Below are 18,100 nucleotides of genomic sequence, written 5' to 3'. Positions count from 1 at the left end.
AACCCTAACCCTAACTCTGTCTGAAGCTTAGAGCAGCAGAGAAACCCCTTCAGACGGAGGGAGAAAGAAAGAAAGGAGAGGAACACACAGCCCTCCCTCCAGACTGCTTTATGAGAGTCTCATGTTTTTATCAAGAGCACGCACGCGTGGGGGAGAAATCCTGCCTTCATTCTCTCTCCTCCCTCTTCTACTCCCTTCTCTCCTCCTCAGGTTTTCTCTTTGTTTCTCTCCAGTCTGCTTCAGTCTGCAGAGTTGTCTTTGTTTCCTTGTTGTCTTACAGAGTTTGTATCTGAGGAACCCTTTCTAACTTCAGTCTCCCTCTCGTCTCTCCCTCTCTCCTCAATCTCCCTCTCCACTCTCTCCTCTCTCCTCAGTCTCTCCTCTTTCCTCAGTCCCCCTCTCTTTTCTCCTCCTCTCTCCTCAGTCTCCCTCTCTCTCTTCTTTCTCTCCCTCTCTCCTCAGTCTCCCTCTCTCTCTTCTTTCTCTCCCTCTCTCCTCAGTCTCCCTCTCTCTCTTCTTTCTCTCCCTCTCTCCTCAGTCTCCTCTCTTTCTCTTCTCTTCTCTCTCTCCTCTCTCCTCAGTCTCCCTCTCTTTCTCTTCTCTCTCTCCCTCTCTCCTCAGTCTCCCTCTCTTTCTCTTCTCTCTCTCCCTCTCTCCTCAGTCTCCCTCTCTTTCTCTTCTCTCTCTCCTCAGTCTCCCTCTCTCTCTTCTTTCTCTCCCTCTCTCCTCAGTCTCCCTCTCTCTCTTCTTTCTCTCCCTCTCTCCTCAGTCTCCCTCTCTTTCTCTTCTCTCTCTCCTCTCTTCTCAGTCTCTTTCCTCGTGGCCTCTCTCCCTTTTTCTCCATCCATCTCGTTTTCTGTCTTGGTATTCCCTTCACACACCAATCTCTCTCTCTCCCCCTCCCTTTCTCCTCCCCCTCCCTGTCTTGCTGTTGTCCTGTAAGGACCCACACTCACAGTACCAACCACAGCTGGAACGGTATCAGAGGTAACCATGGAGATCTGAACGATCAGAGGAATGATTATACCCAGTCACCAGAGGAAGATGCATGGTAACCATGGAGATCCACACCGTCCTGCATGGTAACTATGGAGATCGTCACCACCACAGCACCCTGCATGGTAACAGGATTATTCAAGACAGGAAAATGAAGTGAAGAACGATGTTGTAGAGCCTGCTGAGAGGAGCAAACATATCCACATTTCTCCCTCCCTGCCTCCCTCCCTCCTCCCTCCCTGACCCCTGATCCTAGCCTTAGCCCTGACCGAAGCCCTGACCCTAGCCCCAGCCCTGACACTGAGAGACACAGACACAGACAGACACAGACAGACACAGACAGACACAGACAGACACAGAGAGACACAGACAGACACAGACAGAGACAGACACAGAGACAGACACAGAGACAGACACACACAGAGAGACACAGAGAGACACAGAGAGACACAGAGACAGACACAGAGACAGACACAGAGAGACAGAAACAGACGGACACAGAGAGACAGAGACAGACACAGAGAGACACAGAGAGACAAAGACAGACACAGACGGACACAGAGAGACAAATACAGACACAGAGAGACAGGGACACAGAGACACAGAGAGACAGACACAGACAGACACAGACACACAGAGAGACACAAACAGACACAGAGACAGCCTCCACAACACAGAGGAGGTGCAGCCGGAGGCAGAGTTCTCTCGGAGGGACAAGAAAGTTCGCAGCCTTTTGAAGTACATTTCAGTTTCTCAAAGTCATTCTGCCCTCCTGGCTCCACAAGGGGTTGGGGGGGGAGGGGTCTAGAATAAAGCTGCTACCTTTTCCACGAGGGGGGACGAGGAACGAAGAACGAAAATATCACAGGGAATAAAAAGTAATTAATTGAACCTGAGCCAGAATGGCGCGAGGAGGAGAATGGGTAATCAGAGAGGGCTTCGCTCACACCTCAGCTACATCGTCCTGATCCCGGACCAGGCTGGATCACAGCCCTGCCGGCTGTGATCCAGGACCAGGCTGGATCACAGCCCTGCCGGCTGGGAGGACAGGACCAGAGACAGGGAGGACATGACCAGAGACAGGGAGGACATGACCAGAGACAGGGAGGACAGGACCAGAGACAGGGAGGACAGGACCAGAGACAGGGAGGACAGGACCAGAGACAGGGAGGACAGGACCAGAGACAGGGAGGACAAGTACAGAGACAGGGAGGACAGGACCAGAGACAGAGAGGACAGGACCAGAGACAGAGAGGGCAGGACCAGAGACAGAGAGGACAGTACCAGAGACAGAGAGGACAGGACCAGAGACAGCGAGGACAGGACCAGAGACAGGGAGGACAGGTACAAGAACAGAGACAGGGAGGACAGGTACAGAGACAGGGAGGACAGGTACAAGAACAGTGACAGGGAGGACAGGACCAGAGACAGGGAGGACAGGTACAGAGACAGGGAGGACAGGACCAGAGACAGGGAGGACAGGACCAGAGACAGGGAGGACAGGACCAGAGACAGGGAGGACAGGTACAGGACCAGAGACAGGGAGGACAGGTACAGAGACAGGGAGGACAGGTACAGGAACTCTCCCACGACCCACCTGGAGGGAGAAGGGAGAAAGAAGAAAAGATAGATGGAAAGAGAGAGATAGAGATAGAGTGAAGAGGTAAAAAGGAGAAGAGTGAAGTATGGATGGTGATCGGGTAGGGCAAAGAGTAGGTGAGAGAGAGATTAAGGGAAGAGGAGAATCTGACAGGGATAGACGGTGTCATATTTCCCTATAAACCCACAGCTGTGAGGGAGCTGGCTTGCCGACTGATTTATATTCTGCTCCAGGCTGAGGAGGGGGATATGCCCACTGGGGGGGGGGGGGGGGGGGGGGGGGGGGGGGGGGGGGGGGGGGTGGGGGCTGGTAAGGTGAGGAGGAGAGAGAGAGTAATATTTCCCCAGAGATGTTTGGGGGTGTGGGGTTAGAGGCAAGCTAAGTGCACTTCTGAGAGTGTCATATTGTTTACGGAGAGTAAAACACTGAAAGAGAGAGAGTGTGTGTGTGTGTGTGTGTCAGAGCAACCTACTTTTCCATTTCACCCACTTATATACCAAGACCACTTTCACGTGCAAGATAACCTGAACCCGTCTGAGGAGCATTAAATACATCCCATCTCACAAACCCCAAACTCACTCAGCTTGCGGCTATCACCAGGACACCATTACACGAGAGAGCAGCTCAGACAAATCTGAGCATTTAGCCTAGTGAGGCTAGCCCAGGAATGTTCCATTGCTAGCTTAGCCACTTTAGTCCAGCAGTGTTAGCTTAGCCAGGCTAACCCAAGCATGCTAGCTCATTAGCTCGGTGGTGTTAGCTTAGCCAGGTAGCATCTCCAAGGGCTCAGCAGGCCAGTGGTGGGATACTGGAGATGGCATGCCACAGCACCTGACAGGAGATTTATATTCAACACCACACAGACCCTACCTCACTGCTTCTTCCTCACTACTTTTCCATACTGCACGAGTATTGATACCAGCGCTTCCTAGACACAGCTCAGATGAGAGGGGGGAAGGAAGAGAGGTAGAGAAGAAGAGAGGAAGGAGAGGGGGAGAGAGGGAGGAGGGGGAGAGATGGAGATGTGGAAGGTTAGAGAGTGGAGGGGAAGAGATGGAGGTTTGGAGAGATTGAGTGAAAGAGATATAGAGGGGTGGAGAGATAAATATTTAGATAAATCTTTCGAACCTTTTTTGTAACTTTTTGTTTCAACCTTTAAAAAGAAAAAAGAGAGGAGAGGAGAACAGTGACTCTACTATACTCTACTGGACTGTACTGTACTCTACTGGACTGTACTGTACTCTACTGTACTCTACTGGACTGTACTGTACTCTACTGTACTCTACTGTACTCTACTGGACTGTACTGTACTCTACTGGACTGTACTGTACTCTACTGTACTCTACTGGACTGTACTGTACTCTACTGTACTCTACTGGACTGTACTGTACTGTACTCTACTGTACTCTACTATACTCTACTGGACTGTACTGTACTCTACTGTACTCTACTATACTCTACTGGACTGTACTGTACTCTACTATACTCTACTGGACTGTACTGTACTCTACTGGACTGTACTGTACTCTACTGTACTCTACTGTACTCTACTGTACTCTACTGTACTCTACTGTACTCTCTTATACTATATTATACTCTGCTCTGATTTCCTCTACTCTGTTTAAGTATTAATATGGTGTGAGCTCCAGTTACCAGTGTGACACTACAACAGGTAGTAGTAATGACTACTTTTTATTTAAGTATATGTCAGAGCCCACACTTCTTTACTTTAACTAAAAATTGTAGTCAGTACTTCAACTTTTACCAGTCTTTTTAATTAAACATGAGTATCTGTACTACTTGAGTGAAGGATGTGTGTACTTTTGCCATTTCTGCTTTCATGCCTAATACATTCCACCCACTGACAGGTGTCATGGTAACTCTCTCTGGAGGTATCCCAGGGCTCAAGATAACCACTAAACAACCAGCTTCACCTCATTGGAGTGTGAGTGTGGATTGGGACATGCTGCATGTTTACAGCCAGGCTTTTCTCTCTCTGCCTTGAACACACACACCTGACCTCATTAATCAGCACCTCTACAGATGAGTGTGTGTGTGTGGGGGGGGATGGTGGGGTCCAGTCATTCAGTAATTTAAAGAGAGATCAGAGTCAACTTACACCTGACACACAATAGGAACACACACACACTCACCCACAATAGGAACACACACACACTCACCCACAATAGGAACACACACAGTCCCACTCAATCACCCTATCACACCTGTTATTTTCTGCCTCTCTTTTTCCCTTCCTCTTCAAATACACACACACACTCACATATACACGCACATACTCACACATAAGCATTCTCTTACCTTTTATTCCCTGAGAATACATACACACACAGTTATACAAAGATGCACACATACACACACAAAGGCCTTTGTGTATTTGCATGTGAGTGTGTGTGTCAGGAGGAGGAGCAGGGAGAGGAGGAGGTGGAAGACATGAATAGAACCTTTCAGAAGTATCTCCCCCCTCCTTTTCCTCTCTCTCCTCTTTCCTCTCTCTTCTCTTTCTTCTCTCCTCTTTCCTCTGTCCTTTATCTCCTCTTTCCTCTCCTCTCTCTCTCTCCTCCCTCCTCTCTCCCTCTCCCCTCTCTCTTTGTTTCCTCTCATCTTGTATGTGTAAACTTGGCAATAAACCAGATTCTGATTATCATCTCCCTCTTTCTTCAACTCTCATTTAATCTTCTCTCTCATGCTCTCTCCTCCCTTATTCTGACTCTCTGTTTATTCCCTCATCTATCTCTCCCCTCCTCCCCTCATCCTCTCCTCCCCTCTTCCCTCTCCCCTCTTCCCCTCCTCCAGCTCTCATCATCTTTTATCAGGACATTTATCTCTCTATCATCTACTTGGAAGGAGGGATGTCATCTCTCTCCTCACACCCTCTTAAGCACTCCTCTCTCTCTCCTCACACCCTCGTAAGCACTCCTCTCTCTCCCCTCTCTCTCCCCTCACACCCTCTTAAGCACTCCTCTCTCTCTCCTCTCTCCCCTCACACCCTCTTAAGCACTCCTCTCTCTCTCCTCTCTCTCTCCTCACACCCTCTTAAGCACTCCTCTCTCTCCCCTCTCTCTCCCCTCACACCCTCTTAAGCACTCCTCTCTCTCCCCTCTCTCTCCCCTCACACCCTCTTAAGCACTCCACTCTCTCTCCTCTCTCTCCCCTCACACCCTCTTAAGCACTCCTCTCTCTCTCCTCTCTCCCCTCACACCCTCGTAAGCACTCCTCTCTCTCCCCTCTCTCTCCCCTCACACCCTCTTAAGCACTCCTCTCTCCCCTCTGTCTCCCCTCACACCCTCTTAAGCACCCCTTTCTCTCTCCTCACACCTTCTCTCACTTCTCTCTCCCCTCATTCTCTCCTGATTTTTTTTCTAGCCTTCACTGACAGACAGGTGAACATCACCCAGCTCCTGTAAGAGCTGTAAGAGCCTGCTGTTACAAAACCTCAACTGCACACACACACACCTGCTGTTACACAACCTCAACTACACACACACCTGCTGTTACACAACCTCAACTACACACACACACACCTGCTGTTACACAACCTCAACTACACACACACACACACCTGCTGTTACACAACCTCAACTACACACACACCTGCTATTACCCAACCTCAACTACACACACACACCTGCTGTTACACAACCTCAACTACACACACACACACACCTGCTGTTACACAACCTCAACTGCACGCATACACACCTGCTGTTACCACACACACACCTGCTGTTACACAACCTCAACTGCACACACACACCCTCAACCCCACAAACACACACACACATCAATATCCTCAACACATACACACACCCTCAACTCAACACACACACCTTAATTGTCCCAACTAACTAATTATGGTGTGAATCTTGGATTTACGTTTTTCTCTTTTACAGCCCTCCAACTGAATGTTCCTCCAACCCCTTCCACTTCCCTTCAACTCTAATAGAAAGGAATTTATTGGTGTGTTTTAATTAAAGATTTTCGCTTTAATCACATTTCCAAATTTAGACTGGTGGAGAAGTGTTGGAGTAATTACTGTGTAATCGGGGAGATTGCATTGGCAGTAGCTATTGACCAATCACATCACCAGTTAGCACCTGAGACCCCGCCCACAGGAAGTGAATGACTGGCATCCTGCCAACTGTTAATATTAGTGTGTGTGTCCTTGTGTGTTAGTGTGTGTATGTTGAGAGGGGGGGGGGGTGAAATGTGTACATCAGAGCTGTTTATCGGGGCATAGAAAGCAATATTTTAACATTTTACAGCATAACATAATATTGATGTAATATCCTCATTTAGCCAATGCTTTTATCCAATGTGATGTACAGAACAGGGATTTAAACATCTTAATCTGCAGTCAGGTGTATCAACCACTGAGCTATCGCCTCCCCTACATAACAGCACATATCTACAGTATGTGTGTGTGTGTATCTAGTGGCACAAACTGAACATCACCGTAGCGATGGTGCGTTCCAAGCGGCACACACACATGCCTAGTACCAGCTGGCCATTACCCATCAGCCCCTGCAGCATCCCTGCAGGCCACCATGCTGGCCATTACCCATCAGCCCCTGCAGCATCCCTGCAGGCCACCATGCTGGCCATTACCCATCAGCCCCTGCAGCATCCCTGCAGGCCACCATGCTGGCCATTACCCATCAGCCCCTGCAGCATCCCTGCAGGCCACCATGCTGGCCATTACCCATCAGCCCCTGCAGCATCCCTGCAGGCCACCATGCTGGCCATTACCCATCAGCCCCTGCAGCATCCCTGCAGGCCACCGGCCATTACCCATCAGCCCCTGCAGCATCCCTGCAGGCCACCATGCTGGTGACCTCCACAGCTCCCTCATCTGTAGAGCTCACAGTAACACTCACACACACCAACTCTCATGCACTCACACACACATTCTCATACACATACTCATACACTCATGTCAAGTGTTGCTATGGAGTTACATGGTAGTTCATGGAACCTTCTTGTCAAGTGTTGCTATGGAGTTACATGGTAGTGTATGGAACCTTCATGTCAAGTGTTTCTATGGAGTTACATGGTAGTGTATGGAACCTTCATGTCAAGTGTTGCTATGGAGTATCTCTCTGATACTGAAACCTGTTCATTTCCTGTACATACTCCTTACTGAAGCATTAAGTGTGTGTGTTTGTCTGTGTGCGTGGGTCCAGGAAATGGAAGACATTCATACCATGGGTTATTAATAAATAATGTGTATGAATTTCTTGGGGGTGTCGTTTTTCGTGTGGAGGTTTAAGGATGCAACGAGAGTGATTTAGATGAAGAAACGTGGGCCTTGATCCGGGAAGGACTGAGATCACATTAGCGCTCATCTCACTCTCAGACTATGGAAGGATTTTAGGGTAATTATATAGCTGTATACCTGTGGTGTGTATACGGGGAGAGGAAGGGATAGGAAGGGAGGGGAAGGGGAAAAAAGAGTATTAAGACAGAGACAGAAAGAAAGGGAGCGAGAGGGTGGAGAGAGATATAGAGAGGATGGAGAGTGAGAGATAAAGAGAGAGGATGGAGAGAGAGGATGGAGAGAGATAAAGAGAGAGGATGGAGAGAGAGGATGGAGAGAGATAAAGAGGATGAAGAGTGAGAGATAAAGAGAGGATGGAGAGAGATAAAGAGAGAGGATTGAGAGGGAGAGATAAAGAGAGAGGATGGAGAGAGAGATAAAGAGAGAGGATTGAGAGGGAGAGATGAAGAGAGAGGATGGAGAGAGATAAAGAGAGGATGGAGGGTGAGAGGAAGAGTAAGAAAGATAGAGAGGGGAAAGCAACCACATCTTCTGAGATACACCAAACATACACATTTACACATGCTCAGTACATGTCTCCCTTACTGTCTGAGACTGAGGGTCGAAGGTTATCCTAACAGGTTTGACCCTAGCAAGTAACAGTCGTCAGAGAGATCACATCCGAGGCACAGAGTCTATCAGATCCCAGACGGCAGGGAGTCCTCCATCCCAGAGTGACACAACCTGCCACCGGTCACCTCAGGGTCACCGTGTGAACACAGGAGAAATTGAGCTCCTTCTCTATCCTCTCTATCCTTCTCTCCTCTCTCTCTTCTCTATCTCCTTTTCTCTCCTCTCTTCTCTCTCCTTTTCTCTCTCTCTCCTTCTCTCTCTCTTTCCTTTCTCTCCTCTCTCTCCTTTTTGTCTCTCCTTCTCGCTCTCCTCTCCAATTGTCAGTAGTCAGCCATTGGTGCAAGCATCCAGTCTCGCAAAGTCAAACTAGACAGGAAAACACTTTCTGCCCCATTGATTGAAAATAATGACACCGGTGACACATATTTGATGTAAAGGTCACTTCCTCCAGGCTCTTTGTTATGGTCTGTTTAGAGCCCAAGATGGCCGCCCAGCGCAGTAAATCTTGATGGGATGTGGCGAGCGGGGAATAACGATCGTAAAAAACAATCATGTCATCTGTCTGAAGTCCTACTATGTGGCCCCAAATCCAAAAGAGAGATGCTTACTAAGAATCTAGGAGGCTTAACCCCCTGTTTTAAACCAGAGGTGACGAGTCTCTGTGTAATCCTGGACTCAGATTTGAATTTCAACTCTCACATTAATAAAGTGACCAAAACAGCTTTCTTTCACCTGAGGAATATAGCAAAGGTACGACCATTCATAAACCAAAATGATGCAGAGAAGTTAATTCATGCTTTTATATCCAGCCGGCTGGACTACTGTAACGTACTTTTCACTGGTCTTCCCAAGAAAACCACTGAAAGACTACAGCTCATTCAAAATTCTGCAGCTAGATTATTAACCAAAACTAAAAGGAGAGAACACATTAGTCCTGTCCTAGCTACTTTACACTGGCTCCCCATTACCTTCAGAATTGACTTTAAGGTCCTTTCACATACAAAGCTCTACACGGACAAGGACCTAGCTACATTGCTAACTCCCTTATAAACTACACACCTGCTAGAACACTGCGATCATCAAATGCAGGCCTATTAGAGGTCACCAGAAGCAGTCAGAATAAGATTGGTGATTCGGCCTTTGTCAATTACACCCCAAAACTATGGAACAAATTACCCATAAATATTAGAGAAGCAAACACGCTAGACATTTTTAAAAGACAGCTTAAAACCTACCTTTTTACCGAAGCATTTAAGTAATTTTATCTCAGAAGGGTTTTACTACTTTTATTAGTTAGATTATTGTTTTTATGCTATTTTAATTATTACTTTTATCACTTGTATTATTGTTTTTATTGATTTTATGTAAAGCACCTTGAGCTACAATTCTTGTATGAAATGTGCTTATATGAATAAAGTCTTACTTACTGTCTGCTAGAGAAAGAGATGGCTGTTCTAAGTCACCATGAATTGGTATAGAAGTTAGCAATTGACACATTTTGACAAAATAACGATAATAATGTGTTCCACCGGTCCCTGCATGCGTGTGTGTGTGTGTGTGTGTGTGTGTGTGTGTACCACAGTTGTGAGATCAAAAGAGGCTCTTCCTCTGTATGAATCTAGTTTACCTGACTGGCCTGCAAGCCTCTTAAATGTCAATTAGCCTCTCCGTTCACTGGCTGGACCTGTCTTCAGGATGAACACAAAACTACTGGAGAGTTTGGGCTCTCCCCGGTCAATATCCTGCAGTAATTAGAATAATTGAAAGTCTATAATTTAGTTAGACATATTTGAGGTTAAGTATCCTATTTGGGGTCTGTAGCTGTTAGCTTGTAGAGACAGATCTGCCAGGCAGGTTTAAACTGAGCAGAACCTTCCTGAGTGATTTGGTTCCTGCAGCTAAATAACTTCTCGCGGTTCGTTTTTTTCCTCATCCTCCAGAAGCAGGTTGAAACACATCAAACACAGTTGCTTTCCCGCACGTTTCCACTGGCTGACTCGTTCCACCCCCATTTCCCCAGAGCAAGCAGGAAAAGCATATTTCACCAACGTCTTGCAGTTTTCCAGGCAGGAGTCCATGGTGTGGCATGCAGGGATGTGAAGATGGTGGGTTGGAAGATGGTTTGGCCGCTGTGGACTCACCTACTTCCTGCCTCCAGTCTGCAGGATTCAGCTTCACCTCCTGTGGACCAGGGTTGGGACCGGAAGTTGCAAGTCTGGAACAGGAAGTTGTGACTCTGGAACAGAAAGTTGCGGTTGGTTCAGGACATCTTCCTTCTCAGCTTCTGAATCTGTCTCTCCCAGATCCTCTCTGACAAACTTCACTTTATGGAGCTGTGGTCTTATATGCTTATGTTACACTGTGTCTGGTAGCTGAGGGCCGGTCCAAATGTTTGGGCGGGGAATATTCGGCCCGCGGGCCGTAGTTTGGGGACCCCTGCTTTACACTGTGTCTGGTAGCTGAGATGTGGTTACTGTACACTGTGTCTGGTAGCTGAGATGTTACTTTACACTGTGTCTGGTAAATACAGACTGTTCCTTGACTGACCACCAGACATAACACTGTTATGACTGTATTACCCACCCAGCACTTCCGGTCCTGGTTCTTCTGATGTACTTTCTATGAACTATTAGGTCTCTATTCCGTTGTATACAACTCTATTCTATTCTACTATGTACAACTCTACTATGTCATATTCTCATCTATTCTCTAGTGTATTCTACTCTATTCTAGGGAACCATAAATTGGCTCAGTTCATCTATGTGTCTGTGTATAAACACGGTTTACATCTACATTTCCAGAGCTGAGAGAAGCTAACAAAGGCAGCAACATCTGTTGGAGTGTCCTGATGTGCTGGGCCTGATATCCGGTGCTGGGCCGGTGCTACGGTGCATCGACCTCATCAGCAGTCCTCTCCGTGTCCCATCTCTCCGTTCGCCCCGGGGTCGCGAGGAGTACATGGTCTAAGTCATTCAGCACTTCGGGAAAAAATGGCTGAATGAGCAAACGTTTTCCACGTTTCGCTTCTCCGATTGTCGTACCTGCGGGAGAGACAAGGAGGAAGCCAGCAGAAGAAGACAGTCAGCTAAATGTTGGAAGTTGGATCGTTCTGCTTGAAGGAACAGCCGGAGAAAAACGCAACAGCATCGCATTTTATTCTTGTTAGAGCGCTTTCTTCTTCATCCAATATGCATGAAAAGTGACTGTACTGATAAAACATCGTTGTGCTAGAAATCCCGATAGATTAATATTTTGGAAGCAGCGCTTTCTAGAGCCGTGATTTCCCCCCTCTTACAGGAGGGCAGTCCGGTAGGCTGAACTGTGCCCGCGCACCATCGCTCGCCCCCGCGCTCTCCGGAGTGGTCTTCAGCAGCAAGAGAGCAGACTGCGAGCACATTGCGGAGTGGCTCGTGGAGGCTAGTGCAACGCGGGCTACCGCTGCTCGGATCGACCCTGACTCTGGCTCTCTTTCTCAACTTCTATGGATACTTGAAAGTCGCTCCGAGTTTCACCCAAACGGATTTATCACAACACGGCAGGGTAAGACATTCATATGCTGAAAGATACATTTTTGTTTTCGAAAATTCACGAGAAAGTTGTAGCCCATGCATGCAGTTCTTGGCTCGCAGTCACTGAAGCAGTTGGCGAGAGTGGTGTTGAAGCGTGGGCTTGCTAGGAATGCGGTAAACGGATTTAATCAAATGTAGTGCGGGGTTTAACCGAGAAAGGGAGAGTTTATTTGTCAAGAGGGCAAAGGATAGATCCATTAAATATTAGCCACTTCAGTCAACACTTTTCAGCAATACGTGCCCTCGAGCTCTCGCTGACAGACTGCAGGTAGCAGTTCGAGATTTAGGAACCGCGGACGGGTTCCGCCACCCCTGCAAGGCAAAGAGAAAGTTGTTTTGACGTCTGGACGCTGTATGGATTCTGTAATCAGTGGACCTCACACAAATCTGTGTTCAGTGCACGGGACGTTATTCTTGGTGTTGAGGAAATTACGAGCTTGCGCGGGGTGCACCCCATCCAGCAACGGTGCAAACCCGTGAGCTAGATTTCTCCCGTCGTCAGCACCGAGAATCGAATCAAGTTATCGGTGTAACGGAGTAGGTTAGTAGCTTATAGCTTATTTTGCACCCATAAATAGAAAATTATGTATAAAGTGGAGAATTCACCAGTAAATACTCCGTATAGGTTGTCATAATAATCCCATTACAACGTAGCTAATGCAGGTGCATCACGTATATTCAAATTTCCTACATGTAGAAAAATGGCTTGCTACAGTCTCCTGCTACGGCGGACCGTTTCACGTCAGTTTGGGTGCATGGAGGGCACTTCAATGTGAGGATATTTTACCCGACGACACAACTAGCTTTGTATCTAGGTCGAGCTTGGAAAAATCGTCTTGCGAGCATGAACCCCTCGTGCTCTGTAATTGTCCTTGTACTATAGCGAATTATTTTTCAAGGATCAAGAAGAATGCTCTTAAGCACGATCCAAATATCAGCCAAGCTCGTGGCGGGTGTTGAAATATGGAACCAAAAACAGCTTTCACCGTCTTGATTGATTCCTGCTCTGGTCACCGAAACATTTACGGATATAATTAACCAACTTGTGCCCAGCTGTCCTGTACAGGAGAGCCACAAATGAAAGGGTGCTTGTTGGACAGTGAATTATGTGGCCTGTGTGTGGCGTTTTAATCAGAATATGTGCCGCAGCAACACAACATTGACATATTTAGTTCAGCTCAAGCATTTTTCAGATACAGCATGAAGGGTTAGGGTTAGGGCTCAAGCATTTGCATGAAGGAAACTGTCACAATTATCGGCGTGATGTACAAGTACCCAGATACACGCTTCTAGAGGACCTTGATGTACCCGGGGCTGAGAGAACGAACAACAACGAGATGTGTGTGTGTGTGTGAGTGTAAGTAAATGAAAGGGTTTTTCCTGAAGGATGTCTGTGGAACGGTTTATTTCGGTTTTGTTTAGCCATCAGCAGAACCGTGGGGCGGAGATGTAATTATCCATTAATTATCTGTTATTTCGAGAGAGAAAAAACGGTTTTAATTTCAGTAGGGAAATTGAGCGCATTTTATCTCAATTATGAGGGTCACTAAAAAGGCTGTTTGCAAGTGTTTTTCTGTCTGTCTGTCTGTCTGTCTGTCTGTCTGTCTGTCTGTCTGTCTCTGTAACGTACCGACGATAGTACGACGTGTGTTTATCTCTCTGGCCTCCGGTTGTGATTATTGATATGACTCCGCGACTCTCATGTGTCACCTCCGGTAGAGCAGAGCGACAGCCGTCGGCAGCGGGCCAAGCAGCGGTGTGCTGCCTGCTCTGCCGGCCCGTTACCGAGGTCCCCCATGCCTCCTCCACCTGCTTCTGTACCATTACAGACGGTGAGGAGAGCCAGCCGAGCCCAGCGGTAATGCTGGTGTGTGTGTGTGAGACCTCTGCCTCAGACTGTGCAGAGCGGCCTGCATGTTAGTACTGACCTCAGGAGGGGGAGGGGGAGAGGGGGGGCAGTCCCATAGCGTCCTATATTCACAGGCTGAAGAAGGGTGACCCCTGCTCCACGTCCTCCCTCTCCTCCCTCCTTCTCCCTCTCCTCCACCCTCCCTCTCCTCCACCCTCCCTCTCCTCCACCCACCCTCCCTCTCCTCCTCCCTCTCCTCCACCCACCCTCCCTCTCCTCCACCCTCCCTCTCCTCCACCCTCCCTCTCCTCCACCCTCCCTCTCCTCCTCCCTCTCCTCCACCCACCCTCCCTCTCCTCCATCCTCCCTCTCCTCCCTCTCCTCCATCCTCCCTCTCCTCCACCCTCCCTCCCTATCCTCCTCCCTCTCCTCCCTCTCCTCCTTCCTTCCTCTCCTCCACCCTCTCTGTCCTCCTCCCTCTCTTCCTCCCTCCCTCTCCTCCACCCTCCCTCTCCTCCTCCCTGTCCTCCACCCACCCACCCTCTCCTCCACCCTCTCTCTACTCCACCCTCTCTCTCCTCCTCCCTCTCCTCCTCCCTCCCTCTCCTCCACCCTCCCTCCCTCTCCTCCATCCTCCCCCTCCCTCTCCTCCCTCTCCTCCCTCCTCCTCCCTCTTCTCCTTCCTCCCTCTCCTCCTCCCTCTCCTCCACCCTCCCTCTCCTCCACCCTCCCTCTCCACCCTCCCTCTCCTCCTCCCTCTCCTCCCTCTTTTCCTCCCTCTCCTCCACCCTCCCTCTCCTTCCTCCCTCTCCTCCTCCCTCTCCTCCACCCTCCCTCTCCTCCACCCTCCCTCTCCACCCTCCCTCTCCTCCTCCCTCTCCTCCACCCTCCCTCTCCTCCTCCCTCCCTCTCCTTCATCTTCAGGGTTAGGGGCTCAGAGGGCTGTGGAGCGGCTGGTCCTGCCAAATGCCAGAGCTGAAGACCCTCACTCCTCTGTGTGTGTGAGGGTGTGTGAGGGAGACAGGGGGAGGGGAGCTGAAGACCCTCACTCCTCTGTGTGTGTGAGGGAGACAGGGGGAGGGGAGCTGTAGACCCTCACTCCTCTGTGTGTGTGAGGGTGTGTGAGGGAGACAGGGGGAGGGGAGCTGTAGACCCTCACTCCTCTGTGTGTGTGAGGGTGTGTGAGGGAGACAGGGGGAGGGGAGCTGTAGACCCTCACTCCTCTGTGTGTGTGAGGGTGTGTGAGGGAGACAGGGGGAGGGGAGCGCTCTTGTATGCTGCTGTTTTGTTCCCCTTGTTGTGTGTGTGTGTGTTTGTCATTGTTCTCTGTAACTGCTGGAATGCTTTTGAACGCCTGTTGTGTCGACTGCTGCAGATGCTTCCCTCTCTCTCTCCCTCCCTCTCCCTCTCTCCCTCTCCCCCTCCCTCTCTCCCTCTCTCTCTCTCTCCCCCTCCCTCTCTCCCTCTCTCCCTCCCTCTCTCCCTCCCTCTCTCCCTCTCTCCCTCCCTCTCTCCCTCTCTCTCTCTCCCCCTCCCTCTCTTCCTCTCCCCCTCCCTCTCTCCCTCTCTCCCTCTCTCCCTCTCTCCCTCTCTCTCCCCCTCCCTCTCCCCCCCTCTCCCTCTCTCTCTCTCTCTCTCTCTCCCTCTCTCCCCCTCCCTCTCCCCCCCCCCCCCTCTCTCTCTCTCTCTCTCTCTCTCTTTACCCTCCCTCTCTTTACCCTCCCTCTCTCCCCCTCCCTATTTCCACCCTAACTCTCTCCCTCTCTCTCCCTTAATATCTGTTTTGTGATTGGGTCTTGGGTTGGGGGTATTTGAACCTGTAACCTATGTCAGATGCCAGTGAGATGCAGTCTCTAAGGGCCTTTGTAGTTTCTGCAAAAATACTACACATTGTAGTTTTTTGAAAAGTGAGACTGTAGTTTTTTTTAGATGTTAGTCTATTTTTAGATTGTAGTTTTTGGGAAGTGTGCGTGCATGCTTATCTGTGTCTTATCAGGTCTTACCCCAGTCTACCAGCGGGCTTACAGTCAGTCTGTAACAGGGCTGGTCTGGGATCAGGTCTTACCCCAGTCTACCAGCGGGCTTACAGTCAGTCTGTAACAGGGCTGGTCTGGGATCAGGTCTTACCCCAGTCTACCAGCAGGCTTACAGTCAGTCTGTAACAGGGCTGGTCTGGGATCAGGAGCCGTTACTCAGTCTTAAGTGACAGATGATCCTAAATGATATTAGCCAAGCTACAATTCTTCACCAGTAATGACTTGTGTCAGCAGTTGTAATGGCTTTGGGGGAAAGGAAGGAAAATGTTTAATTGATGTTCACTCAGACAGAGGTGCCTCAGGTTTTCTGTCTGTGTGTGTGTGTGTGTGTGAGCAGAGCCAGAGAACAAGGAAAATGTTTGTGTTTGTCGGGAACTACAAAAGGAGTGAAGAGAGAGTGGTCTTTGTAGAAATAAACGGTCTGTAAATGACTAGTGATGAACATGAGTTAACATGACAATGGCTGATTGAGGCTCCTAGCAGAGAAGACAGGGTCGGAATATGAACACGGAACTTAATCTACTCCTGTTGAACCTTTATTGAAGGAAGCACATTTCAAGAGATTCATTTCCTTTTTGTTTTTGTCAGGCAGGGTGTGTGTGTGTGTTTGTGTGTCTGTGGGGGGGGGGGGGGGGTGTTGAGCTGCTGATATTGCTGGTGTGTGTGTGTTGAGCTGCTGTTAGGTATGGAGGCTGTCTTCTGAGGTGTTTAATATGAAGGAGGAAAACAACCAGATGAATTGATACAGTACACACACACATTCTCTCTTCCTCTCCTCTCCCTGCTAGCACATCTCAAAGTGTGTGTGTATTTTGGATCGATGGATTTGATAGCCTTCAGTGTTCCTCTCCCCCCCTCCTCTTTCTCTCCCTCTCCCCATCCCTCTCTCACCGCTCTCCCTCCCTCTCTTTCTCTCTCTCTCTCTCTCTCTCTCTCTCTCTCTCTCTCTCTCTCTCTCTCTCTCTCTCTCTCTCTCTCTCTCTCTCTCTCTCCCTCCCTCCCTCCCTCCCTCCCTCTTTCACTCTCTCTTTATCTCCCCCCTCCCTCTCTCCCCTATCTCTCTCTCCCTCTTTTTCTCTATCTCTTTCTCATAATTTGAAAATCAAACATTGATCATCTGACAGACTCTAAGCCTCTACTGCTACACAATGAGCTGGATGATTATCTGCTGTGAGTGTGTGTTTTTGTGTGTGTGTGTGTGTGTTCCTGCCTAATATCTGTGCCACTATTTAGTGGGGGTGGTGTGTGTGTATGCGTGTGAGTGTGTGTTTTGGAAGTAGTGTAAATTTGCTCTGCTACTGTGTGTTCAGTTGTGGATGTTGCTGTGGACACTGCCTGCATGCAGTGTGTGTGTGCACCTGTGTGTGTGCACCTGTGTGTGTGTGCACCTGTGTGTGTGTGTACCTGTGTGTGTGTGAACCTGTGTGTGTGCACCTGTGTGTGTGTGCACCTGTGCATGTGTGTGAACCTGTGTGTGTGTGAATGATCTTTGTTGGGTTGTGTTTGGGTGTTTTATTCTTATTATTGGGGTGTGGTATGCCCAATAACGTGTGTGTGCATGTTTTTGTGTGAGTGTGTGATTATGGTTGTTTATATGTGTGAGTGTGTGTGTGTGAGCGTGTGTGTGAGAGCGTGTGTGTGAGAGTGTGGGTGTGAGTGTGTGTGTGTGAGAGTGTGTGTGTGTGAGAGTGTGTGTGTGTGAGAGTGTGTGGGTGTGTGAGAGTGTGGGTGTGTGAGAGTGTGGGTGTGTGAGAGTGTGGGTGTGTGAGAGTGTGTGTGTGAGAGTGAGTGTGTGTGAGTGTGAGGGTGTGTGTGTGTGTGTGTGTGTGAGAGTGTGTGTGTGAGAGTGTGTGTGTGAGAGTGTGTGTGTGAGAGTGTGTGAGAGTGTGTGAGAGTGTGGGTGTGTGAGGGTGTGTGTGTGTGAGTGTGTGTGTGTGTGAGAGTATGTGGGTGTGTGAGAGTGTGGGTGTGTGAGAGTGAGAGTGTGTGTGTGAGAGTGTGGGTGTGGGTGTGTGAGTGTGTGTGAGTGTGAGGGTGTGTGGGCATTGCTTGGGGAGTCTCCTCTGTGTAAATAGAGCGGGTCGCTGGCGTTGAAGAGGGCTTCATTACTGTTCATTACACACACACACACACACACACACA

At 49.0% G+C, this 18,100-nt stretch overlaps 1 protein-coding gene across 1 annotated transcript in view; it reads left to right on the top strand.

The window, feature by feature from the left end:
- Positions 1 to 18,100, top strand: part of fat3a (FAT atypical cadherin 3a) — a 105,019-nt gene that overhangs the window by 37,120 nt on the left and 49,799 nt on the right. The window contains exon 3 of the mRNA XM_062473542.1: positions 13,793 to 13,905. Within this exon, the coding sequence (XP_062329526.1) occupies positions 13,793 to 13,905 (113 nt within the window). The remainder of the gene's footprint in view (positions 1 to 13,792; positions 13,906 to 18,100) is intronic.

Source organism: Osmerus eperlanus, chromosome 11 (assembly GCF_963692335.1).
Source record: "Osmerus eperlanus chromosome 11, fOsmEpe2.1, whole genome shotgun sequence".
NCBI lineage: Eukaryota > Metazoa > Chordata > Actinopteri > Osmeriformes > Osmeridae > Osmerus > Osmerus eperlanus.
The sequence above is the reverse complement of the archived record's forward strand: the minus strand, read 5'-3'. Positions and strand labels throughout refer to the sequence as shown.